This window comes from Bos taurus, unplaced genomic scaffold (assembly GCF_002263795.3).
Source record: "Bos taurus isolate L1 Dominette 01449 registration number 42190680 breed Hereford unplaced genomic scaffold, ARS-UCD2.0 contig_X_unplaced, whole genome shotgun sequence".
NCBI classification, from domain to species: domain Eukaryota; kingdom Metazoa; phylum Chordata; class Mammalia; order Artiodactyla; family Bovidae; genus Bos; species Bos taurus.
The window spans coordinates 230,723-257,181 of record NW_020192294.1 but is presented as its reverse complement, the minus strand read 5'-3'; the positions used below and the strand labels follow the sequence as shown (position 1 = coordinate 257,181).

The window sequence follows — 26,459 nt, the reverse complement described above, 5'->3', positions numbered from 1 at the left end:
TGTTATAGATGAGCATCATGTGTTTCTCTAAGCTTAATCCTCAGGGCATGAGAGGACGGCCTTCCAATCCTAAATCACTCATGTAGGACTTTTCTAGAAAACAAGATTGAACTTGGCTCCAACGGTTTTCTACTCTGTAGATGCTCAACCAAAGGAAATTTCAACTATTGAGGGAAAATACATTTTCATTCTGATTTTCTCACATGTGAGCTCAGAGACAAGACTCTTAAAAACTGTGGGGACAAGTCTTCTGAGAATAAGTGGTTGGTGGAAGAATTTGCCTCCTGCCTCTTGCAGAACTCAATTCATCTTAACTCTAAGAAGCTGGAAACAATTTTATTAAGAAGAACAGGGATGAGAAAGCAACAAAATGTTTTCCTCCTTTCATAAATCTGTTCTTCCTACTTCATTCTGAATCTTCATTAATGACTTTGTCAAACCCTAGTCACACAGGCTAAAAAGCTGGGTTGGATTCAAGCTTCTCTGTGTCCTTTCCCCTCCACATTCAGAGCCAGGAAACCCACTTGATTTCATCTCCAAGATGCCTGTTACTTCTTCCCTCTTTTTTCCATTCCAGCTGCAATGATCCAAGTTTGAGCCCTCATTATCCCTTTGGAGTTCTCATCTGTTAGCCATTACCAGCTGTCATTTCCCTGACAGTCATACTGCAAGTTCCCTCTGAGAAACTAACGGCTCCCCAACCTTCAGCTTGAGGGTGAGGTGTGCCCTCGCCTAAACCAATGAGTCTTTCATCCCCAGACTAAAGCATGGGTGCTTGAGTGATGAGCATGTGACTTCATTAGAAGCAATGCAAAGCTGTGAGAAGTCCCCAGGGACTTGGGAGAGACAGGATACAGGGCCTGAAGATAGTGCTGACAACTGAAGAAACAATTCCAAGAAATGGAGAGAAAGAAAAAGGGGTCCCTTGACATCATTTGAGTCCCAGGTAAAGCCATGCCTGAAGCCACATTTGCTCTTAGATTGTTCAGCTGTGTGAGCCTCCAAATTCCTTAAGCTGGTTTGAGCTTTTAGTCGAAAACAAAGATCCATCTTAGATGAGCCTTTGATACAACAGCTTGCTAACCTGTTGTTGTTCAGTCACTCAGTCATGTCTGACTCTGCGACCCCATGCACTGCAGCACGCCAGGCTTCCCTGTCCTTCACTGTCTCCCGGAGCTTGCTCAAACTCATGTCCATCGAGTCAGTGGTGTCATCCAACCAACTCATCCTCAGTTGCTCCCTTCTCCTCCTGCCTTCAATTTTGCCCAGTATAAGAGTCTTTTCCAATGAGTTGGCTCTTCGCATCAGGTGGCCAGAATACTGGAGCTTCAGTATCTAACTTGCGTACTCTCTGTTTCCCTCAACACGTATGTCAAATTTCTTCTCTGGTTGTCACAATGCTCTGATCAAGACACTTGACCAAAACCCTTTTTAATCAAAGCCATCCCCTCACTTGCTTGCCTCAATCTGTTCCCATCTCTGCCCCTAGCTGTCATACCCACACACATTCTACTTCAGTACCACTGTGCGTCTCACTCTGACCTTTTCCCACCTCATCCCTTTAATTCATTACATAAATATTTGGTGAATGCTTCCCGAGTGCCAGGCACTGGATTCTGGGATTCAGCAACAAACCAAACAGACAAGAATTCATATCTCCTTGAAGCTGACAGTGAATATGGGAAGACTGGCACTAAAGAAATAAACAGAAAACATAGCAAGGATCACCTGGAGAAAGATAAAGCCAAGACAGGGAACAAAGAATCCTGGGTGGGAGCGTGCCATTTAAATGGGATTGTCAGAGAAACTGACATTTTAGCAGAGAACAGAAAGGAGGAAGGAATTGGAGAAAATCATTCCAAGGAGAAGGGAGAAAGAAACAGCAAGATGCTGAGTCAGGAGCAGCGAGGAGGCCAGGGAAGTTGGAACAGAGTGAGAGGAAGAAGGCGAGTGGTAGGAAGGAGGTCAGGTAACCAAGGCCAGATGTTGTGGAGTCTTACTCCATGATAATGATTTCTGCTCTCAACCGAAGTAGGCAGGGAGCCTCTGGAAGTTCTGAGCAGAAGACGAACACAACTTGTCATCACTCTGGCTACCGAGGTGCTAGGAGATTGCAAAGAAGCAAAGGGTGAAGCTGGGAGCGCAGATGGGGGAATTGTTGTCGATACATCCAGAAGAGAGTGAGGGAGGGCCAAGCCAGCGTGGTGAGTGGATGAGAAATATTTGGATCCTGGAGACAGTGAAAGTAGAGACCATAGCAGCAGCTAATCGACCGGGTGGAGAGAGACAAGGAAGAGGAGAGGGAGCAGGGGATGAAGAAGAGAGGCTGACGTCAACGTTCCCAGGAAGGACCGGCTTGCTGTTTACTGATACAGAGAAGCTGCAGGATGAGGAGGAGGCTGGGGGTAGAGCCTAGGACTGTGGCTTCCCTAGTGGCTCAAACAGTAAAGAATCTGCCTGCAATGCAGGAGACCCAGGTTGGCTCCCTGGATCGGGCTTATCCCTGGAGAAGGGATAGGATACCCACTCCAGTATTCTTGCCTGGAGCATCCCATGGACAGAGGAGCCTGGTGGGCTACATTTCATGGGGTCGCAAAGAGTCGGACACAACTGAATGACTAGCACTTTCACTTCACTTAGGTATAAGAGTGAGAGGCCTGTGAGACATCCAAATGAAGGAAAGCTCTACTAAGTGATCAGGAATAAGGGTCTGGGGTTCAGGAAGAGTCCTGGGTGGAACATAGAAATTTGGGGGACACACATATAGATAGTACTTAAAGCTCAGTGACCAAGTGCAATGGCCTAGGAATGAGAATGGAAGGAGAGAGGAGCAGGACTTTAGGTCCAGAATGGGAATATCTGTTCTCTTACTTTATTGAATACATTAAATCAATTAAAAGACTGACTATGTTTACAAACAATATGACCCAACAGATACACATGATTCCATCAGTTTTTCTAAAAGTAAAATTCAAAGGGTGAAAATGAGAAGAGAGGGAACTCATTAAAAAAAAAAATGAACTGCGAAGCAAAAAATGGTATAGGCCAACAATGTATACAATAATTTTTTTTTTTAAAAAGAAACTTTCACGAGCAAATTAGGAAAACTATGTGTATTTTTGTCCAGTTAGTTTAATTTAAAATTTCCTATGCTTAGACATGTAATAAAAAATTTTGCTCCAAGCGCCAAATCCATTCCCACTAAGAATAAACAGTTGGAGTGGATGGCCTTCAGAGTGGTGCAAACATCACAATATCAATTCTCTGATCAACTCAGGTTCATTATTAGAATAGCTTACATGAGGGATCATTATTTGAAAATAACTTTGCATACATTTTCAAAAACCATTCTGCAATTCAGAGTTTTACTCATTCAACTAGGCTTCATTCCTAACAAATTACAATTACTGACGTTTATTTTCGGTAGCATATGTGACCTTTACTTGGTAAGCAATGCAAATAGAAAGGGTCAGTGCTATAACCCTATCTACAGTTCCTTTCTAAAAGACTCTTGGTACTATTTTGCCTTGGAGACACTATTTACAAATGACTGAAAAAATATAGCTTAACTATGTATGGATCTGTGTATTGCAGGAAGGGTAGGTACTATTTTCCTATGTATTACACAAGACTGACTACAGTGTATAATACATAAGCCATTACTTTAATTAATTTATTCATAGCCCATCTTGTTACAACATGATTTAAAGCAGCTTTCAGAATTCACATGATAAAACCACGTTTGTTTAAAAAATAAAGGAATAGTTCAGAAAATTGGAGCCAGTGGGAAAATGAAAGTAGAGAATTTGAAATGATGCCTGGAACTGACTTTTAATATTCATACAACAGCATTCAGTGCTGTTTTCCCAATAATTCCTCTTATCTGGGTCCACATTTGCACATTTCATTTCCTACTATTTAATAAAAATTTCAAATTACTGGCTCAGTTCAATAGGATGAGTATTCATTTTCTATTAATTTAGATACTTAATAGAGAAACCAAAGTGAAGAGAATGACCTGACAGGAAATAGCAGCTCACAGTGCGGAAGAAGAAATACCCAGGCAGACCATCCACACACACATTCCTTTTCAGTAATTAGGATGCTGTTGAAAGAATATCTGACCAGGAATCGATAGCTCCTGAGCTCCAGTTTTGGCTCTGCTGCTTATAATTAACGTAAACTTGGGAAACATCAACCATCTTCTTTAGGATTCTGTTCCTCCATCTGGAAATCTGAGCATGTCCTATCTGTCCCCTTCTCCTTTATGGGGATGCTATGTGGAGCAAAGGGCTAACAAATTTGAAAGTATCTGAAGAGTTGCAAAGAACTTTAGAATAAAAACTGTATTGGAAATAGACAAAATAAGTCAAATACTTAAAAGAAGAAACTAAAAGCAGATCACTTGGAGATGTGAATATTTGTTCTGAGATTTTTTTTCTTGCCTAACAGCCATCAATTTCCACCTCTTATCCTGGGTGCTTGCAAAGAAACATGCCTATTCTCTTCTGCCTAACACTTCTGGTGGGTAAGGAAGTTCTGGGATTTCTTCTCAACATGTCTCCATTCTCGGCTGCCCCTTGAATTTCTAGAGCTACACTGTATGACCTCTTGAAGCTAGACTCTGTGTAGCTTCTACCTTTTGGCTTTTTCTCTTCTGTCAGACCTCAGGTCTTTGGGCTGGTCACATTGTCAGAAAGCAGGGATTATCTGACTTGACTGCCTGGAACTTCAAGAGGTTGCAGTTCTCTGTCAACTGGCCTCCTTCACAGCTACGTCAAGATCATATGGGCCAATCCTGGCCAAGGGACCCCAAGGGGGGTCTTGTGGAAGCTTCTAGAAAAGGCTCTCCTTCATAATGACAAGAGATGCAGGAGAGAAAACATCTCTCTTTGTGACTGGATGTGATAATGGCTGCAAGAGCTGCTGAAAATGATTGTGGCCTCTTCAGCTAAAGATGGTGGACCAGAGAGAGGATAAGTGCAACTGAGCTGCTAAAATTGTGCCCCCAGGCTTCTTCTTATGTGAGATAATATTGAATTGGCCAAAAAGTTAATTAGGGTTTCTCCAATGGCACCCCACTCCAGTACTCTTGCCTGGAAAATCCCATGGATAGAGGAGCCTAGTAGGCTGCAGTCCATGGGGTCGTTAAGAGTCAGACAAGACTGAGCGACTTCATTTTCACTTTTCACTTTCATGCACTGGAGAAGGAAATGGCGACCCACTCCACTGTTCTTGCCTGGAGAATCCCAGGGAAGGGGGAGCCTGGTGGGCTGCCGTCTATGGGGTTGCACAGAGTCGGACACAACTGAAGTGACTTAGCAGTAGCAGCATAACATCTTTTAACAAATTTTCTGGCCAGCCCAATAAATCCTGATGTTTGCCACCACCCATAGTTGACTGCAGTTGCAGTTGGAACTCCTACCAGCATATCCAGGACCGTTCACTCACCTACTCATTCACTCACACACTCAACTTTATGCTCTTTCAGAACACGAGCTAGGCTGGTGCTTCCTCTGCAATGGATACTGAATGAATGTTGTTGGAATTGCTACAAATACTAATAAAAAATAACCCAGGATTATTGGTCTTCATGGTGTACACCAGTCTAGTTGTTTCTCTCTTCTTGGAAGCGGTACCAATCTCAGGCTATAGGAAAGTTTCCTTGTTACTCATTTTTAGACTTGGAAAATAAATTTCCTTTCCCAACTGAGGATCACTAGAATTTTTCTAATAAGTTCTTAAACTACTGTTGCCATCGATACAAAAACTCTAAAAATGAAATGTATGACTCAATAATCAAATTTTTTTCTTCTGGGACTTTGTATGTAGTGAAACGGAAACTAAGGAGTAGAATCATAAAAAGCATATTACTTTTTTTAAATCAATCAATTCTGAACATTTACATGAAGAAACCAAACCCATCCCAAAAGGGCTTCTTCCTTTACAATTTATTGTTTCAAAGCAAAATCTCCATTGGGTTTTACTCAAGTATTTAGCAACTTTAGATATTTTCTAAGGGTACCATATATGGTTGTGTTTATTTGGAGACTCAACTCCTTAGATTTTCATATGTTCCTTCAAAGGATAATGCTATTTCAAAACTCAAAAGAACTTTGGACTCTCCTGCTTGAAAGAAAAAATGTAAACACTGCACATATGAAGGAATAAAACTGTCACAATTAAAATCCACCCTATCAAATTAAAAATGAAACATTGAATGATTGCCTCGGGTGTAACTGCTATGATGTATTTTATCCCATAAACCACAGAGAGGGAAAGATGGTTTGAGTTTTCTCCATTTGCTAAGTCACCATAATAAACCATTAAGGGCATCTGGGAGAGCAGTTCCCAGGACCCAATCCTGCTGCTCTGTCTTGCCAGCAGGTGTTTCACACCGATCCACCACTTGGCACTGAACCGAGAAGGATGCTTTGCATTGAGAACTTTAACGCTCCCCAGCAGAAGTGGATGTCACTGAAAGTCATGATGACATTTCTTTTCAGCTAACAAACACACTCAAGAAATCGCTTTGGCTATTTATGGGAGCAAAAGCTCAAACACAGGCAGGCCCAGCCTTGGACCTTTGTGCAGCTCTGGTTTGGAGGATGGCTTGATATTATGTAAAGAGGTCTCAGTGCATTTGAAGGGTCAGGATGCATTAAGAAATTCAAAAAATTTTTCTCACGTGCCAACCCATGCCACACAGCGTTTCTGGCAATTAGGAAGCATTCATGAACAAATACAGTCTAAGAGCCCAGGATTCATGGAGCTGTGATGGGGGATGACTCGTGGAAGATGAAGAGCAAGGAGTAGTCTTTGCTCCATGGCAACAGGTTACAGGAAGTGGAAACGGATCAGGTGTAATACACTCTGGCTCCTCTCCCCCTGCGGCAACAGTGCATGCATTCTGTCATTGCAGACAGGGACAAAGTGAGCTGGCTCCAGCAGGAACACACACTGGCTCTTGTAGCCATCTGCTGGCCTGGACATCGAGTGGGTCAGTGTTATGATCAGTTCAGAAGGACCGATGCTGTTAAAGGTCCCCTTTACTCCCCATTTTCAAATTGGCTAAAATATTCTCCCCCACCCACTCCTGGCCAAATGGACTCCATATATGAGACATCATATTAAAGTACCTCATCTTTTGAGTAGGGGGGAGTATCACACTGTAGTAATAGTTCACTTACAGTTGTTGCATCACTTGGGCAAACACTCTTGGCTTACTTCTCATGAAATCATGGTGAAATTTAGAATAAATTATTATGATGTACATAATAACTAGCCCAACTCCTGGCACATGAACAGTGGTTATTTAAAAAAGAAAAACAGTGGTTATATAAAAAGGGAAATGGAAATCACATATAATTATCTAGCTATGTCGATAGGGGGTGGTCTCTAGTTTGATGATCTGGGTTCCTGCTTGACTCCTTTTGACTTGGCATGCAAAAGAAATTTTAAGAAAATGTAATTTGTGCCGGGAAAGAAGAGAACACAGAGCAAAGCTTGGCTTCTAAGCTTGGAATCTTCATCACAGCCTCTGACCCTTGCTCCCAGTAGTTCTCATTCGAAATTTCCCACGTGTGCTGTGCTGATCTCCAGCTAAGGCTGACCAATCAGCAGAGTGGGAACGCTCTGGCGTTCCCACGTCTCCACTGTGCTCGGCACTTTCCATCAGCCCATAAGGGCGGTGCCTTTGCCTCTTTCCCTCTCTCCAAAAAAGAAGCCCTAGTAGTATCGGCCCTGAGAGGGAGCGGACTCTTTTCTCCACTCTGCTCCGAAGCTCTTATTAATTCCAAGCGCCACGATGAATTTTCTCTGGCATTCCCAACATCAGCTACAGAAGCCACAACTTTCAGAACAATTTAACGGGTCCCTGATGGAGTAGCTGAATGCTTTCTGCCTTGCAGTGATACCACTGATCATTTCTAGATATGCATGATTCTTCCCTTTGATTTTCAGTGTTCCCAGAGAGAGTATGATTTTGTGTTTTCAATTTTTATATAGTTACTGATATCAGGGACGGAGGGTTATGATTTAAAGGTTGGGGAATCTAAGGTGTATGGGTACTCAATTAAAAAAAAAAACAAAACACATTTTTTTCTTAGCAATACAGTATTACAGTATTTTTTTAAACAAATAATTACTGAGCTCCCATTTTCTGCCAAGTATTTTCTAGGTGCTGTGGATATCAGTGAATAAAACAAGCAAAAATCCCTGCTTTCATAAAGTTTGCATTCTATTAGGTTTCAACAAGCATAATACACAGGGAGTTGAAGGTGCTCAGTGCTATAGCTAAAAGGAAGAAAAGAAGAAAGGGCTAGGAGTATATATATGTGGGAGCAGGTCACAGTGTCACATGGTGAGGTGCAGACGGGCATCACTGCCAAGGTGACACCTGGAGGTACTTTGATAGGGCAGGCACCTGATCAATTTCATGCAATAATAGCAGTGATTTCTCTCTGTTTCTGAAGTGCCTCTGTGTGTGTGTGTGTGTGTGTGTGTGTGTTAATCGCTCATTCATGTCCAGCTCTTTGCGACCCCATGGACTGTAGCCCGCCAGGCTGCTCTGTTCATGAGATTTCTCAGGCAAGAATACTGGAGTGGGTTGCCATGCCCTTCTCCAGGGAATCTTCACGACCCAGGGATTGAACCCGGGTCTTCTGCATTGTAGGCAGATTCTTTACTGTCTGAGCCACCAGGGAAGCCCTTTGATGTACCTAGTCCATGCCGTTAAGTGCCCTATGATATCATTTCTAATTCTCAAAATAATCCTGTAAAGCTTCATCTTTTTTGTTTGTTTGTTTCCAACAGAAAAATGAAGACTTAGAATAGGGCCAAGATTACATAGCAAATACCTGGCTCAGCAGAGATTTGAATTCTGGGAACTGTTTGTAAAGCTCATGGTCCTCCCACCATTTTGGGAGTTTCCCAAGATGTGGTTTTCCCAAGGTGTGATTAGGAAACTAGCAGAAAGCCCTGGAGGCATTCATTAGTGCACAATTCTGGGCCCCATCTCATTGCTACTCAGTCTGAATCTCTGGAGTGCAGCCCAGGAATCTGAATGTCTGACAAATTTTTCTTATGACTCTGCTGCATGTTCAAGTTTGAGAACTGTGATTTTAATCTGCTGCTTTGGTCTTTTGATAGAGTGATCATCATGGTGGGTGTTATCATGACCGCTTTCCAGCTGGATGATTTCTAACCCAGTGTCTGAAAAGCAAACAACCAGTTAAAAAAAAAAAAATACTGTCCTAGCCACGCTCTCAAATTGCAGGTCAGCCTCTAAAGCTGGGTATCGCTTCTGTGTTCTGGGACAGTCAGGTTCTTTTTGGCACTTTCCCATTAAGTCAGATACTGGCCACTTGGGAAAGGCAGTGTCAACATGTGGAAATGAAGGACATTATAACACTCAGAACAAGCTTTGGGTCCCTGCCAGGCCTCTGTGGGTTTGTATATCCCTTTCATCAGTTCCATGGAACCACTGCCTCCAGAATGCATTCTGCCTTGAAGGACAAGCTCACAGCCACCTTTTCTAACAAGTCTTCCTTTCGGATGCCAACGGGAAGTGATGCCTCCTACTCTGACTTCGTAAACATGTCCAAGAACTGTGCAAGAGTACAACAGCTAACCACCTTTAACCATTAGGTTCTGTCTAGCTTCATCCTTTCTTGTTTGTCATTACTGCGCTACTTCTGAAAGCTTCTTAAAACAAAACAAAATGAAACAGCTATATACAGGAATGAATTTTTGTCCATTCACACAGACCAGCTTTGCCAACCAGTCACCAGTGTCAGTATAACAAACTAGATTCTGAAATGCCAGATATTCCAAAAATCATCCACAAGTGAGGAGATTAATTAATAAAAAGAGGTGAAGCTAGCACATAGAACTGTGCAGATTTTAGAACTAGAAGGGATCTTGGTTATTATTCACTCTAACCTAGTCCTTTGATAATTAAAGAAATGGAAATCAAAGAAGATGAGGTCTCAGAGCTAATGTATATTAAGTGTTAGTCGCTCAGTCATGTCCGACTCTTTCTGACCCCATGGACTGAGCCCACCAGGTACCTCTGTCCATGGGATTCTCCCAGGCAAGAATACTGGAGTGAGTTGCCATTTCCTCCTCCAGGAGATCTTCCTGACTCAGGGATTGATCATGGGTCTCCTGCACTGCAGGCAGATCCTTTACCATCTGAGCCACCAGGGAATCCATGTATAGTAAAGAGAGGACTATAGCAAAGTCAGTTTTCTTTTTACTGACCTACGCTAGAGATCTTTGTACTGTCCTCCTACTTCATTGTCCTTTTTCTCAATATATAAATCTCATAGGTTGTCTAAGGAGATCAAGAATGCTTATGTGAATGGTTAACTTACTCTGAGAAAGGTAGCCTTAATTTCTCCATGCCCATACCTCTTCATAAGGAGTAAGGATCAATAATACAGAAATCATCACATGTCACAGAGGTACCACTGAGTCATTCATTAATCCAACCAATATTTCTTGTGTTTCCACCAAGTACCAGGTGTAGGGGTAATGCAGTAAAAAAAAGTAGATGGAAATGAACAAAAATTCACTCCGACAGAAAGCTTATATTCTAGTGGGGAAACACAAACAAAAGAAATGAATAAAGTCCTTATGAGTAATGATGAGCGCTAGGAGGAAAAGGCAGGGAGAGGGAATAGGAAGTGAGGATGTGCGTGCATGACTGTGGGCTGTATGTCAGACAAGGTGGCCACAGAAGGCCTTGCTGAGAAGTACAGATCACAACTGGGGAACGCAAATATGAGCTACTACCCAAGAGAATTCTGACATCAGTCTCCACAGAGAATGGCAGGTAGAGATGAGATCTGGAAAACGCTGGGAAAGATTTGAGTACTGACGTTCTTCTGGTGCTGTTAATAATCTAGGCAGTGCGAAATGGAAGCAGAGGAATGGAACAATTAAAATGGCAGCAACTAGACTTTGAAGGAAGCCATGAAGCAATTTGCTAGTATCTGAGGTAAAAAGAAATGTCTGATGGTTTGTGGTTTCACATAAAGAACCTTGCTTAGAATACAGAGTTTAGAGAATGGAATTCAGATTGACAAGCAGTATTATTATTATTTTTTTTTTAATCTACAGAGCATGAAGCAATGCCAAGACTACTTGGCAAGATGATATGTGACTTAAAATTTGATGAAAATGTTGAAAAATTCAAACATCTGATTCGCCCAAATATGTAATTAATTATGAGGATTTTGGCTGAAGGGTGAAATTTAGACTGTTGTTGCTGTTTAGTTGTTAAATTGTGTTAAGTCTTTTGTGACCCCATGGACTGTAGCCTGCCAGGCTCCCTCTGTCCATGAGACTTCTCAGGCAAGAATACTGGAGTTGGTTGTCATTTCCTCCTCCAGAGGATCTTCCCAACCCAGGGATTGAACCCACATCTCCTGCATTGCAAAGTGGATTCTTTGCCACTGAGCTACCAAGGAAGCCCTGAAATTTATTATATAGAGTTCATGAAAATGTCCATGTTTTTTTGAGAGTCTACTGCATGCAACACACAGGCAGTGCCTCAGAGACTCAAAGAGGAGCAAGACACATTTCTACCTCAGTGAACTTTTCACTGCAATAGATCCATTTTCACTTCCTCCTGGGCATCCAGAAGGAATTCATTTCTCCACTTCCCTTGCAGTGAAGTACAGTTTGTGGCTGAGTTCTGGCCAATGGGATTGGAGTGGGCAGGATGGATGTCCCTTTTAGGTCTGGCCCATGAAATCCTAGGGGATTGAAGAGTCTCAAAATGCAAGGAGCTGGGGTCCCTATGTCACCAGCAGGAAGGCTGTCCACTAAACATCTGATTAAAATTTATGTGATATTTGTGTCTATTGTGCTGAAGTGCTGAGATCTGAGCCAATTTATGTTGCCCAAATAATACAATTATTGATGAACATTTGCATAGAATTTTACAGTTTGCAGAATGCTTTCACATATCAAAGGATTCTGGGAACCGCCCTGGGAAACAGGTCATATTTTAACTTTTTCCCCATTTTCCAAAAACTGAAACTGATGCTTATTGAATACTGAATTACTTGGTCATGATTACAAAGGTGCAACAGAGAGAGCAAATATTCTAAACCACTGGCTCTCAAATTTACAAAAATAACTGGTATAAGACAAGGATGGAAATAAATCTAATGCAAGGCCTTTGATTAACATAGACAAAATATTAGGGAAATTCAAAAGAGGGAATTAGCACACTCAGCTGAAGAAGCCACTAAAGGCTCTAGTGGAATAGGTAAGATTTGTAGTGAGTGTCTTCAAATTCAAAAAAGAAATCTATGAAGAACCATCGAGAAGGTTTCTACAAATTTTGATATGTGCTCTGAGTGTGAATAGACACAGAAGAGAGTTGACATTTGTTCTAATGATCCAAGGGAAGTGGGAGCAAGCAATGAAGTTTTTCTGAAGGAAAACAGGAACCAGTAATTCAATACAAATAAAAAAAAATATTTACTGAGTGCCTGCCAGATGGAGAGCCTTCCAAAATTGTACAGAGGATACCGAGAGGTGATAACAAGGGCACAGCCTGTGTGCTAAATGCGCTTATAATCTACTAGGGGAAACAGCCATACATGACTTCAACACAATGATAAGATAAACATCAATAGGAACAGTAATAGGGTTCAAGGGACAGAGAAGTGACATGGTAAAGTGATGTGAGAAGGACACAGGGAAGATAGGTAGAGCTTCATGCAGGAAGCAGAATCTCCAGATTGACCTTGGAGGAGGGGCCATTGCTGAGGATGGTTATAAATACATGAATTCATGGGGGCCACACATAATTCCAAAAAGAGGTCTTTTTATCAATTTTGGGGGCAAGGACACTGCTATACAATTCATCAAGTGATTCCAAAACATGACTATTGTTTAGGAGACAGTGAAGTGACATTTATAATTTGGATATGTTTGTTAAAACATGGAATCATAAACTTACAGTGATGTCATAGGTGTGTACATTTCTATTCCTACTGAAATTGCCTGGCTTCCAGTGAATTCAGTCAATGACCAGTACTATGAGCCAAAAGGTGGTGTCCCTGTTTCATTATGCCACCAAGAGGCAATCAACAGGCAGCTTACCGAGATGTCCTGCCAAACGCGGGACACTCACCATGAACAGGGCCTCATAATTTTCGATCATTTTCTGCACCACAGCAATGATGGCTGTGCTCTCTTCAGCGCGGGCCGAACTCTGGACTGAGAACTCTTTGTCTGACGACTTCTGCTTGTGCAGCAGGTTGGGTCCAAATATGGTGGCCAAGTTTAGAGATGTCATTTTGTTCCCAGTGACCTGCAGAAGCAGAGGATACAAGGATGGTTGTGATTTTTGCTTTTCAAAACACTGAGCGGTTAAATAATCAATTGAATCTTTTTACTTTCTCATTTTTTTCTGCAAGGACCACATCATCTCTGTCAGAATCCATGAAGGGCATCACATTTTCCTTTTGCCTCACATCTTGAAGTTCATAGCTCAGTGGTCATCTCAATAGCATCCTGAGTAAAATTTTAGAATGCTGTTTTTGTGAAACTGGTACTATATAAAATTTCTATCCTGTCTGCTCTCAAAAAATATTGATGTTCATCCATTCAACTGACCATCTATCCATCCCTCTATCTATCTCTTCATCCATCAACCCATCATCTCTTTATTACTCCATCCACTCAGTACCCACCATAGATGGGCATTTTTCATGGATTCTAATTATTCTAAAGTTTTTTTCAACAAAGATCACAAACCACTCCTTATTTTAAAGGGTTGAGATTCTAGAGGAGAAAAGCAACTGATCAATTACAAGTAGTCGAGAAGATCCCTTGGAGGAGGGAATGGCAACCCACTCCAGTATTGTTACCTAGGAAATCCCATGGACAAAGGAGCCTGGCAGCCTACAGTCTATAGGGTCAGAAAGAGTCGGACACAACTGAGCTGAGCACGCACGCATGAGTATAAAGTATGAAACTATCAACTCTGGAGGCCCCAGGGAAGACACTCCAAAGAGGGGGCAACATTTGCCCAAAACCTTGAAGAAGAATAGTTTGCTGGGCTGAAAAACAGAGGAGCTGGCGCAGGGGGCACCTTCACAGTGGTGAGAACACTGTATGCAAAGACAGAAATAGATTAAATATGCCAAGGCACCCCAGGAAGCTCAGCAAGGCAGAGGGTGCTACAGGAAGGCCTGGTGAGGGCCAGGTGAAAGTCACCGCTACGTGTCCCCTGAGGGGCAAACCTGCTCTTGGTTGAGAACCACTGATCTAGGCCAGTTATTTCTCCTGTTGAAATCAGTTGAAAATCTATAAATGCCCAGGTAAGTATGGGAACTGTGGATGCCTGGGGAAGTTCCTTTGCCTGGGAAGGTCTGCACGGCCTTCGAGAGACAGGTGGATGCACAGCATAAAAGTCAAACACAGAATCAGTTTCTGACCCACAGCTAAGACTCAGCCTCTGAAGTCCCCACCTTGTCCCATGGAGCCCTGAGTGGATGGCTACCCAGCCCCGCAAGCCTGGCATGGCACTTGTCTGCGTGGGCGCTCAGTAGCTCAGTCGTGTCTGACTCTTTGCAACCCCATGGAGCGTAGCCCACCAGGCTCCTCTGTACATGGGATTCTCCAGGCAAGAATACTGGAGTGGGTTGCCATTCCCCGCTCCATGGGATCTTTCCAATCCAGGGATCAAACCTACGTCTCCTGCATTGGCAGGGGGATTTTTTATCATTACCACTAAAGTAAAGATAAGGGGTGTGTTATTTTTAGAAGGCGAGGCCGTTTTCAGGTTTGCTGCCAAGGGGAATGATTTCATGTGGTAAACATTGGGAACTTTTAAGAAAGTGCCCTTTATGTACAACAGTTCAATTCCGTTTTTCCTTTGTTTCATTTCATCGATATAAAACTTGACAAGTTTTCATATTATTTTTCATTTCTCTTCCTGGAAACTCATGGCTGAGGATAAAACCAAATGTGCTCTATTTTCAAATTCATCCCTTTAGAACTCAGAGGCATTTGGAATGCTTCCCCTTTCCCTCTTAAAGTAATATTGGGGTTTTCTAATTAAAACAACAACAACAACACGATCAAATAGAAGATTTTGTTTTCTTTGAAAAGAATGTTTAGTACAAGGACAATCCAGAACTCTGCTTCCGCTCGCTTGTCTTCTCCTGGTGCTATTTTGGGAATGCAACACAAGCCCGCTGTTAAAATGCACCAAAATTCCAGCTGCAGACCACGATGCTGTGGTTTGTAAATGCTTTTTTTTTGTTTTGGTTGGTTTTACTTAATTGTCTTTTAAACTGGAAGGAGATTTGCTCACAGATGGCATCCACCTTTGTCCCCATGTTGTAGCATCTCTCTCTCACTTGCCCCATCACCTTTCTCTATGACTAGCTAATGTAATGTGTGCTTGGGCTTGCTCCATTACTTATCAGAGAATTCAAGGAAAACATTTATCTCTAAATAAGCATCCTAGACCATTTCTAAGCCAAATATGAATAGCTCACATTTATTAAAAGCTCAGCATGTCGGTGAGGGAGAGAAGGATTGGGAGTTTGGGATTAGCAGAAGTACACTTAAACATAGAATGGATAAACAGCAAGGTCCTACTAGAGCACAGGGAGATATATACAATGCGTGCTCCTGTGTGCTCCATCACTAACTTGGGTCCAACTCTTTTCCAACCTCATGGACTGTAGCCCGCCAGGCTCCTCTGTCCATGGGATTTTCCAGGCAAAAATACTGGAGTGGGTTGCCACTTCCTTCTCCAGGGGATCTTCCTGACTCAGGGATTGAATCCAGGTCTCCTGTACTGAGGCAGATTCTTTACCATTTGAGCTACCGGACAAGCCCTACTTGAGTCACTACCCTATGATAAACCATCTTGGAAAAGAATATGAAAGAGAATGTACCTATATAACCGAATTACTTTGTTGTACAGCAGAAATTAACACAACACTATAAACCAGCTATATGTCAGTAAAATAGAAAAATTTTTCAAGTTTAGCACGTAGAGTCACTGGGCTAGGGGCTTTGCACAGAGTGTTGCGATTCCTTCTCACTACTCATAAGATGAAGCTGCTGCTGTCATCATTATTTTACAGACAAGGGAAGGGATGCACAGAGCCCGGTTCTAGGCAGCCTCTGCCCCTCACTCTTGCTGGCAGAGCCAGCATAGCAGGCACGTGGGAGAACTGGCTCCAAAGCCCGGCCAGGGTGAGGAGAGTCAGGTACTGACCCTGCTACAGATCCAAAGCCAAGCTTCCACTTCCTTGAGGCCTGTGTCTCATCAAAGGCCCATAATCCCGGCCCTGTGTTGGTAGTCTGTAACTTCTTTTTGCCCCATAAGATTCTCTGAAGAACTGGAGGCCAGCTATGGACCCTCTCACCCCACCCCAAAAAAAAAAATATATATATATATACACACACACACATTCACACCACATATTCCATGCCATGCCGGGGAGTTCTTGGATAACCTGAAAACCACTCTCTAGACGTTTCCATGATGTTCCTGCAATATTCTCTCTAGAGGAAATGAAATCTTTCTTATATTTGGGAATTTCTCTTTTCCCCTAAGGAGCAAAACAAATAGCAAACTGAACAAAATGGAATAAAGCAAAACAAACCCAAGATAGCAAAACATTTGATAAAATACCACTATTTTTTCCCCCTAAAGCACTCATTTACTGGTCAATAATTTTTCTCATGCCCTTCTTTTAGACATCTTTAAGATCCCGTCAGTGATACATGGGAGTTTAAGCACCTATTAGAAAAGAAATATTACATTCATCTCATAAAAGAGGAAGTTCAGGTCTCCCCCTACCCCAACTCTATTTTCCCTCCTCTTCCTCTGTTTTATAAAAACAATTTCACATAGTAAGGTACTGGCAGAGGCTGTGTGGGCCTCCAAGCTCCTGACACTCTGCATCATTTTCTGCCTTTTGCAACGCGTAAGAACTGCCGGACACACAGGTGACACACCTAGCACAAACTAACAAACAGGTGAGAGCAGAGGTTGAAAACTGCTTTGCTTCTTGACTGTATTTTACAGTTGAATTTTTCTCTCACTCCAGTGCACCCATTCTACCTGTTCATACCAAAGCAACTTAAACATCGTGAATAAAGAACCTCTCTCTCATTTCTCCTCCCTTGCCCTTCTTTTCTACCAGAAGGGGTTTTAAGCTAACTCCCATTCCTAGCCCATACTTATGTGGCCTGCTTACTCAACCTCTGCACACCCTTTGATATGGCGTTTAAATTCAATCTCCTCCACAAAGCCATTCCTAACATTTCTGGTCCACGTTCATCACTTCATCTCTGGAGTTCTGCAGTGACTCTGTGTTGAGATTTCTAATTCTATAAATCCTTGTGTTTTTACCCACTCCACCTTCTAGGATGCCATGGCATTCCGGGAACATGAATTAGAAAATTCCCAAACGACGCTCACTGGTTTAGAGAAACACAGAGTAGGTGCTCAGAACATACATGATTGAGATACCAAGGCCACTCTTATATGGAAACATTTATAATGTGAAGTGCTGTTTTTCACATTGCTATTCCTATGAAACCTTCCTAACTCACTTTCTTCCTGTCTCAAACCAATCTACAACATAGATTATATCACCTTAGTCAAATCCTTCCAAAGATTCATGGCTTAAAAGAATCAACCACCTACCGCTGGCAAAGGCATTCAGTACCCTGGGAACTTAGCCCAATTTCCTCTCAGACCTCATCAGTACTTTCCCATACTGAAGCCTCTAGTCCAAGATGGCTGTGTGGGCTACATCTTCCTGTAACTTCTGAACATTTCACAAAAGCAATGCTCTCCTCATATTTCCTCTGTCTCTCTAATTTTTGGTTACTGGTCCTTCATTTTAACTCAAGGTTTAGGTTAAGAGTGTCTAGGAACCCTTGTCATCTCTTGCTTCCCGTACAACTTTGCTGTTACCAGCATATTTTTCTATGCCTTGTAATAAACTAGTTTTCTCAATGACTGTGCAGTACCAGTTGAAGAAGTTTTGTGTCCAAAGTTTAGGTAAGGAAATCCAGGTTTAGGAGGTTAACAGATTTGTACCAAGAACACAGACTCAGTGAGTTATAAAGCTACCAAGTGTTTACAACCAGGGTGGGCTCCCCATCATCCCCAGGGAAAGGGGGACTTCCCGGGAGGCACCAGTGGTAAAGAACCTGCCTGCCAATGCAGGAGATGTAATAGATGTGGGTTCGATCCCTCGGTCGATTCCCTGCAGAAGGGCATGGCAATCCACTCCAGTATTCTTGCCTAGAGAATCCCATGGACAGAAGACCCTGGTGGGCTACAGAGAGTCAGACACGACTGAAGCGACTTAGCACGCACACATGCAAGGATGTTTTCTTTTCTTTGCCATAGGCAATGCAGTCTTGTTCAGCATTTGGACTGAAAGAAAGTCTGAAAATGATTCCAAAAAGGCACAAGTGAGTTCCACTGGACATTTTGCTTTCCTCAATGCCTTCTTAATCACCTAAAACCTGACTTTCTTCACACATAGTACTTAAGAAATGTCAGAGAGGCGTTTCACGTACCTGGGAACCCAGACAGGGCTCTGCCTTAACCCAATGATTAGGGAGATGATTCTATAGCTTATAGTCAATAAAGGCTGACACCCAGTCGGGTAATATAACTACTTAACAATTATGCAAATTACAGTATATCCAATGAAGAGCAGTGTGGGCTGAAGGAAGGTGTCAGTGTCATATTATGAAACCTGAAGCCAGCAGAGTTTCACTAATAAGTGCTATGGAGATAAACGGCTAACTCAGGGAAGTTCTATTCTCACACTGATAGGGACGATGAGGATAAGAAAGGTAGAATTGCTTTTCTGGATTAAAGCAAAAAAAATTACATATGAGCATGGCCTTAGGGAAAGCAATCTGACAATTACAGAAATGAATCCATGACACAGCTGAGTTCTGCTTAATAGGATTTAAAATAGAAAGTTTCTGAGGTAAGCCTGGAATGTCTTTGGCTCCTTCTTGTTGATTTACAATGCATGTTAGCATAGTAAAGGGTCTGAATCTCCTGGGGAATAAAAAGTCAGGGAGAAGTATGACTGCATGGTTTCAAAAAAGGGAAGCAGGTCTCTTGTTAGGGTTAAGATTAAATAGTGAAAGTGAAGTCGCTCAGTCTTGTCCAACTCTTTGCGACCCCATGGACTGTAGCCTATCAGGCTCCTCTGTCCATGGGATTTTCCAGGCAAGAGTGCTGGAGTGGATTGCCATTTCCTTCCCCAGGGTATCTTCCCAGGAATCGAACCCGGGTCTCAGTTGCTCGCTAATAAACTCCGGGAGTTGATGATGGACAGGGAGGCCTGGTGTGCTGCGGTTCATGGGGTCGCAAAGAGTCGGACACAACTGAGCGACTGAATTGAACTGAATAGGTCACTTAAAATTGAGGCCAGCATCTCTCCTTTGTTCAAGGGAGAAAGTGGAAAATACCTTGATGCACCAAAGAACACCAGAGCCTAAGACCTCAGACTGCGGGCCAAGTCCAACAAGAAGATTCCAGAGGCGTTCAAAGGACTGTGGAGAACCTGTCTGTAGGAGTTGACACCAGGTGGCACTGAGATGCATTGCTCTTTAGTCACCCTGTCGTGTCCAACTCTGTGCAACTGCATGGACTGTAGCCTGCCAGGCCCCTGTGTCCGTGGGATTCTCCAGGCAAGAATATCGGCGTGGCCTGCCACGCCCTCCTCCAGGAGATCTTCCTGACCCAGGGATTGAACCCACGTTTCCTGCCTTGGCGGGCGGATTCTTTACTGCTGAGCCACCAGGGAAGCCACCTTTTTCTTTTTTAGCTCTCCCTTTCAAAACAGGAAAAAGGAAGAGGCGCGCATGCGTGGCGGCGGTGGGGGGCGCACCTCCTGGCCGTCCTTGCTGACGTTGTCCTCGGCGTGCCTGGCCACGATAGACAGGAACTGCAGCAGGCGGTGGAGTGTGTCGCAGTTGCAGGGAGGTAGCAGGTAGATGAGGAGCTGCAAGGTGCCCAGCTGTTCCTCTGGCTCCAGCACTGAGCAAGGCAAGAAGAGGGGCTCTCAGTAAGTCAAGGCGGAGGTCACGCCCTTCCGGCTCAACTGTCTTCAGAAAGGGATTAGCAAGGCAAGTCACCTTTCATTCCTGCCCCCCACCACTGGTTTAGCAGTTCAACAGGAAGGTTCTATGAGGGACAGAAAGACCAACGTGACCTGGGGAAATGTAACACCCACAGAAATCATTCATTTCCCTTATTTTCTTCTTCTTCCTTCCCTTGGTGGAAATCCTCACAAACTTTAGGGATCACAGCCCATTTGCGAACCATGTGGGAATGTTCTAAAATCTGACTTTCTAACAGTTTGGAGGCCCTGATCTGTTGAGCAGTACACAGGAGGTAGACTTTGTTGGCAATAAGCGAAACCCGGTACGAAGTCAGGGTCTTCTTCTCTGTTTTGAGCCTGTCACCTGCAGCAGGAAGGAACGCATGGAGGCTCACTCAGTTCCAGCCACTTCCTCCTCCCGGTCGCCCTCCTGTTCTCCTTTGGGGAGCTGTGCCTCTAGCCCTGAACCAGCCACATTACAAGTCCCAATCCTGGGCTCTGCCTGGAATATTTCCCATCCCCCTTTCTCACTCTGGGTTCCAGAAATGCACTCATTTTTAGGCATGGACTCAATCCTCTCTGTTACTCCAAAGCATCAGTTTGTAGCACTTTCTACTATCCTAGAGTCTTCTGAAGGCATCCCCAGTGTTTCTTGGCTACTTCCATTTGATTCATGGCAACTTTCTTCCTGCCAATTCTCCCCAGGGTAAGTCTCAGAAAATTCCCCCAATAGCCCGATCATTAGAGATAGATAAATCAGGTCAAAATAGCTATTAGGAAACATATGCACAAGGTTTTGATGAGTGAGTGGGACATCCCAGTAAGACATTCCTGCAGATGACTGGGTTACATACAGAGGGTGTTGATGAAAGCTGTGTACAGCTCCCTGGTGAGCAGGGGGTCTGGCATGTCCCTTAGGAACTCCTTCAACAAGGCAGCCACATCATGGACGCTGTGCTCTTCCTCCAGGGAGACATCAACCCCACGGTCAAACTCCTCACGTAGCTGGAAAGACAACGGTTCCAGTGGCAGTCTCAGAACAGCACACCTCAACATTCAGTGCCCAGCAAAAGAAGGGCTGTGACACGCAGCCTCGAGGAGTAGGTTTACCCAGACCCCGCCCAGACCCCAGGAAGGAGAAGCAAACAACGCAAACCCAGCCCTGAATAAATGAAGTGAAAGTGTTAGTTTCACTATATAGCCATCAGAGAAGCCGATATAAGCCCATATATATGTGTATATATCTATAGCCACCTGGTGGCTAAGACTGTAAAGAATCTGCCTGCAATGCAGGAGACCTGGGTTCAATCCCTGGGTCGGGAAGATCCCCTGGAGAAGGGAATGGCAACCCACTCCAGTATTTTTGCCTGGAGAATCCCATGGACAGAGAAGCCTGACGGGCTACAGTCCAGGGGGTCACAAAGAGTTGGACACAACTGAGTGACTAACACTTTCACTTTCATATATATATATACATATATATACACACACATAGGAAATGCATTATTAAATAAAAGTATGTGGGTTTACTGTTAATGACACAAGCAGCAGGGCTTGATAACGACATCCAGAAGGTTGGGAGGAAGAGCTAAGGGGTTAGGTCAACTCTGACTGTGGGAGGGAGGAATTAATCCATTGTATAGCAGTTTTGCATGTCAGCAATTTTACCACGTTGGAATTCTGACATTTTCCACAAATACTAGACAAGGAAGCAAAGAGATTTTTCTGCAAACAATGAAATTAAACACCCTGAGAAACCATTTGTTTCTCTGAGGCTTGAAGGGTGACAATAACTAAATAAAATCTGTCTTAGATTTGTCAAAGTAGCTTTATTAACATTTTCCAGGAAGTTTGCCTGCCTTCATCATTATCCTCGCTCCTTTAGCATTTATCACAGTAGGAAAACACAATAGCCAGAAGGAAGTCATAACTCTACACCCTACTTTCATCTCGGACAGCTCAACTTCTCTTAGGTATTGTTCTCTGATGTTAAAATCAGTCAGTGAGTTTATGAATCTGCTCTAGGCAGTAAACTTCTGTAAGTGTTCGTGTGCTCTGTCACTCATTCAGGACAGATGTGCTGCCCATCTGCTGCGTACCAGGCCTTGGTAAAGGTCCTCAAAATGCGGTGATGAGTCAGGAGGCAAAGCCCTTCCCCTCCTCCAGCTCTCAGTCAGGTGATAAACTGGTAACGTCATCAATCACTAATTAGCTCTTAATACTGTGACAGTTGTTCTGAAGAAAAAGTGTAGAGGGTTATGAAGTGATATAACACCATCAATGGTGAGGTGGAGCATACTTCATGCTTGAAATCTGACCACTTATTATTATATATATATATATATATATATATATTTTTTTTTTTTTTTTTTTGGAGAGTCCATAAGCAAATCTCCATACGAAGGTTTTCCCTTGGGTGAATAAAGATATATCTGAGGAATAATGTCTGTCACTAGCCACCTCGCCACCTGATAAGAATGGCCATTACTGTCCTGAATGGCTCATCAATTCCGGGTCACTCGCCCTTAGTGTGCACCAGGCAGCCAGAACGAAGCAGGCTTCCATTGGCACCACCCCTATTCGTGACCATTCAAACATACTGTGTTACTTTTCTGAGCGAGAACACACACACATACATGCGTGCGCGTGCCGAAAGAAAGGACTGTGGAAAGAGCTTGATCTAAACTGTGTGTCTTGAATTAAATGTCTTTATCTCTCTAAGCCTCAGAAGTGGGTGAAAAGGCTTTGTCTCTCAGCTGGTGGGCGAATTCAGTGAGGTAACGTTTTTGAAAATATTCTGCAGCTCTGCACAGGAGGCCTAAGAAATGTTACTATGCTATCTTCTTCCTGCTAGTCCTATTGTGAAATGTTAAATGTTGTTCAGTAGTCTCTTAAGTGACTATTATAAATAAAACCAACCAACCAACCAAACAGAAAACATACTTCTTTTGAAAAACCCCTTTTGTCTGGACAAGAAAAGACACAAGAAGGCATTTATTTCACTTAGTTTCAATAATATGAACAAATATCGTTTCTTCAGCTTCATCCAACTAAAATTATTTTCATTTGGCTTCATTTTTGAATTGCTGGGTTCCTTACTTCTTTCTGTTGGAACCAACAGAGGGAAAATAATATTTTAATTTTCTTTTAGCCAACATATGAATTCTTTTCTCAAAGGAAGGTTTGTCTTTTATGAAGCTGTCATGAACACAGATATCTGTCTAATCATAGGAACCTGCTTCTGAAGCTCTAATACCAAACTTCTTTTGCAAGAAATCTGGAAAGTGTTGAAGGAAACTGAGGGGTACAATCCCTACATGGAAGATGAATTGGGGAATCAATGGTTCCATAGAAAATTAATACCATTATTTTTGAGAAGTTAAAGCTATAAATGTAGCATTTTCACAGAAGAGATATTAACGGGATCACTCATATTGCATTTTAGTAGAAATGGGTACTATATAATTGTTTTCTGTTTATTTTCACTTACTGATCAGGTACGCTCTGAATCTCCTGAATTTACAGTGTCAATAAAATGTTTATAAATTAGTTTTGTTTTGTTGTACATGCCAGGGGCACGTATAGATGTTGTGCTTTCAATTGTATGATCCTGAATCTTTCTGAGCTTCTGAGTTCACCTTTTACTTCTTGGGACTCAATTATACTATAATCGCAGAAAAGATATTCAGAAATGAATTTGCATAAGCTCGAACTTTGCACAAGGTAATTCACCTAAAAGTCAAGTGAAATGTACAATATCATCTCCACTTTTCACTTACTTGTCTCACTCTCTTTTTTGAGCTTCCAACTCGGAATATCCCCACTGTCTGGAGGCCTGCAAATAAGGAAACAAAATCTTCAGTCCTGTTTTATGGTTTCAAACTGGAGCAAATCAAAATAGATATAAAACAGAATGCCAATACCACGCTGCAACATGCAGGGTAATGGTGACTTGACAGCAATGCACTAATGCTTATTTATGCCATGCTGGATTCACCAGGTACCTAGAAGTTAGCCCTGCTAGCACCAGGATCATTTTACATTAAACACTTCTGGTTAAACATTATTCTTGTGATATTATGTATTTCCACACTTTCTCCATATGAAAAAAATACTGTAACATTTTCTTCATTATACAGAATAATTAAACATGAGCTTTCTATGAATTTCCAGCCCTTTATCAATTTGAAGATAGATATTTCTTGCCTCACTGATCATAATTAAAGCAGGTACTTATGAAAGAAAATCTATAATGTGTAAAAAATGATATACTTTAAAAATACCTGGTGTAGAAGTAATGATTTAATATTTTGATTTATTTCTATACAGTCTTTTCTCCATGAAAAAATTATATATAGAGAGAGGAAATGCTGCTGCATTTACTTAATATTATGTCACAAGAATTTTTTAAGCCAGTAAAAATTTTGTGTAAATGTTACTTAAAATGGATACAAAATACTCTATTACATGAATGTGCCAAAATTCACTTCATATTCTCCTCTGAATGACAATATACGTTCCACGAACACATATGCACTTGTTCTGATACCATAACTTGCCGATTAGGAACAACTCTGCACATCCGTCTCAGTTTACATTTCTGATTCTCTTGAGAGCATGTCTTAGAAATGGGATTATGGGACCAGTGCATCAAGAAGATTTATCTAGTCCTAAATGTCAGTAGTGCCAAGGCTGAGAAGCCTTGCTCCAAAAAATTAGGTCTCTTAAACAATTGATCACAAATTAGAAAGGTCAACAGTAGTTCCTCAGTATCATTAAATATCCAGTCAACATTCAGATAAGGTTCACCAACTGTGATCGGTTGGTGCGCCTTGCAGTCTCTTAATGTGTGTTTCCCCCCCTGGCTGTTTATACATTTTCCTTGTCATAATTGGTTTGATGAAGATATAGCACTGATTTCCCACCGTAGATTCCCTCACTGTTTGGATGAAGACACTCTGCAGTGCCGTTTATAAGTTCCTTTCTCCCCTTTATTTCCTCTAAAGAGATAGAGTTTTCTCTTATTACGCTTAGAATTTGGGGGCAAGACTACTTCACAAGAGCTATTACGCACTTCTTTTAAGGGGGCAGAGAATGTGTGAAGGACTTATTTTCCTATGCAAGCCATCAGTCACTGCCACTGCTGATCATCACCTACATTTACTGCTTCATTGCTGGCTCACTTTCTCTTCATTTGGGATAAGGGCAATGCCAGATTGTAACTGCCCATGTCTGTTTTGCTGCCACACGAAGAGGGCTGGTGTGAGAGTCAACAGACCATGAAAACATAGTAAACGGGCCAGCAAACATCATTTGCATCCTGAATCTGTCTGATCCTGAATCTAGATAAAACATTCAGACTCCCAGTATGTAAATGGGATTTTGGTGGGGGAGGGGGGTGTATGCTTTGCTTAATCTATTTTTATCTGGGTTCTTCTCTTGCCACTGAAAGAGTTCTGACTAGTCCAGTATATAATTAAATTGGAAAGAGTTTAAAATCTTAATAACATTATTTCTTTCCATCCTGAAACAAAGTAGACATCATACTTTGTTTCTTAATTCCTTAATGTCTCTTGGTAAAGCTTTGCAGTTTTTTTCACAGAAGTTTCTTCTTATTTCAGGTATTCTAGCTATACTGTATGTTTGATATTAATATAAATGAATTATTTTATTGGTATAGTACATAATATTATTGCTCTTATAGAAGACGTGGATATATTTTTGTATATTTATTTTATGGTCTTGCCACATTGTGTATTAGGTATAAGACTTTTAAAATTGGTTTTCTAGAGTTTCTCAGTTAGAAAATATAATACGCAAAAATATCCAAAAATATAATATAAAAAAATGGACTTTTTATCACTTTTATATCTTATACGTGTTATTCTGAATTTCCAGAATAATTTGAGAGAATCATGCTGAGAGGCTAGTCATTGCTGATTTGCACAAGTACATATTAGAATCAAACACAGAATTATATTTCTTTATCTACAAGATGAGCATAATAAGTATCCGCTTCAAAAGTTGTTCAATGATTCAATTAATCAATGCATATAAAATGCATAGACTTGTATATGGCACCTACAGAGAGATATAGGCCCTGACTGGTCTAAATGAGAATTTCCATGCAAAACAGAAAACTTTATTTTAATAGTGCTGTGTTGTGCTCAGTTGTTCAGTCGTGTCCGACTCTTTGTGACCCCATGGACTGCAGTCCACCAGGCTCCTCCATCCATGGGATTCTCCAGGCAAGAATACTGGAGTGGGTTGCCATTTCCTTCTCCAGGGGATCTTCCTGACCCAAGGATCAAACCTACGTCTCCT

At 42.1% G+C, this 26,459-nt stretch overlaps 1 protein-coding gene across 1 annotated transcript in view; it reads right to left on the bottom strand.

The window, feature by feature from the left end:
* Positions 1-26,459, bottom strand: part of ARHGAP6 (Rho GTPase activating protein 6) — a gene marked incomplete at its 5' end in the record, with an annotated part of 87,763 nt that overhangs the window by 18,243 nt on the left and 43,061 nt on the right. Inside the window, 4 exon segments of the mRNA NM_001191354.1 lie at positions 13,154-13,333; positions 19,923-20,071; positions 20,990-21,140; positions 23,915-23,970. Coding sequence (NP_001178283.1) covers positions 13,154-13,333; positions 19,923-20,071; positions 20,990-21,140; positions 23,915-23,970 — 536 coding nt within the window.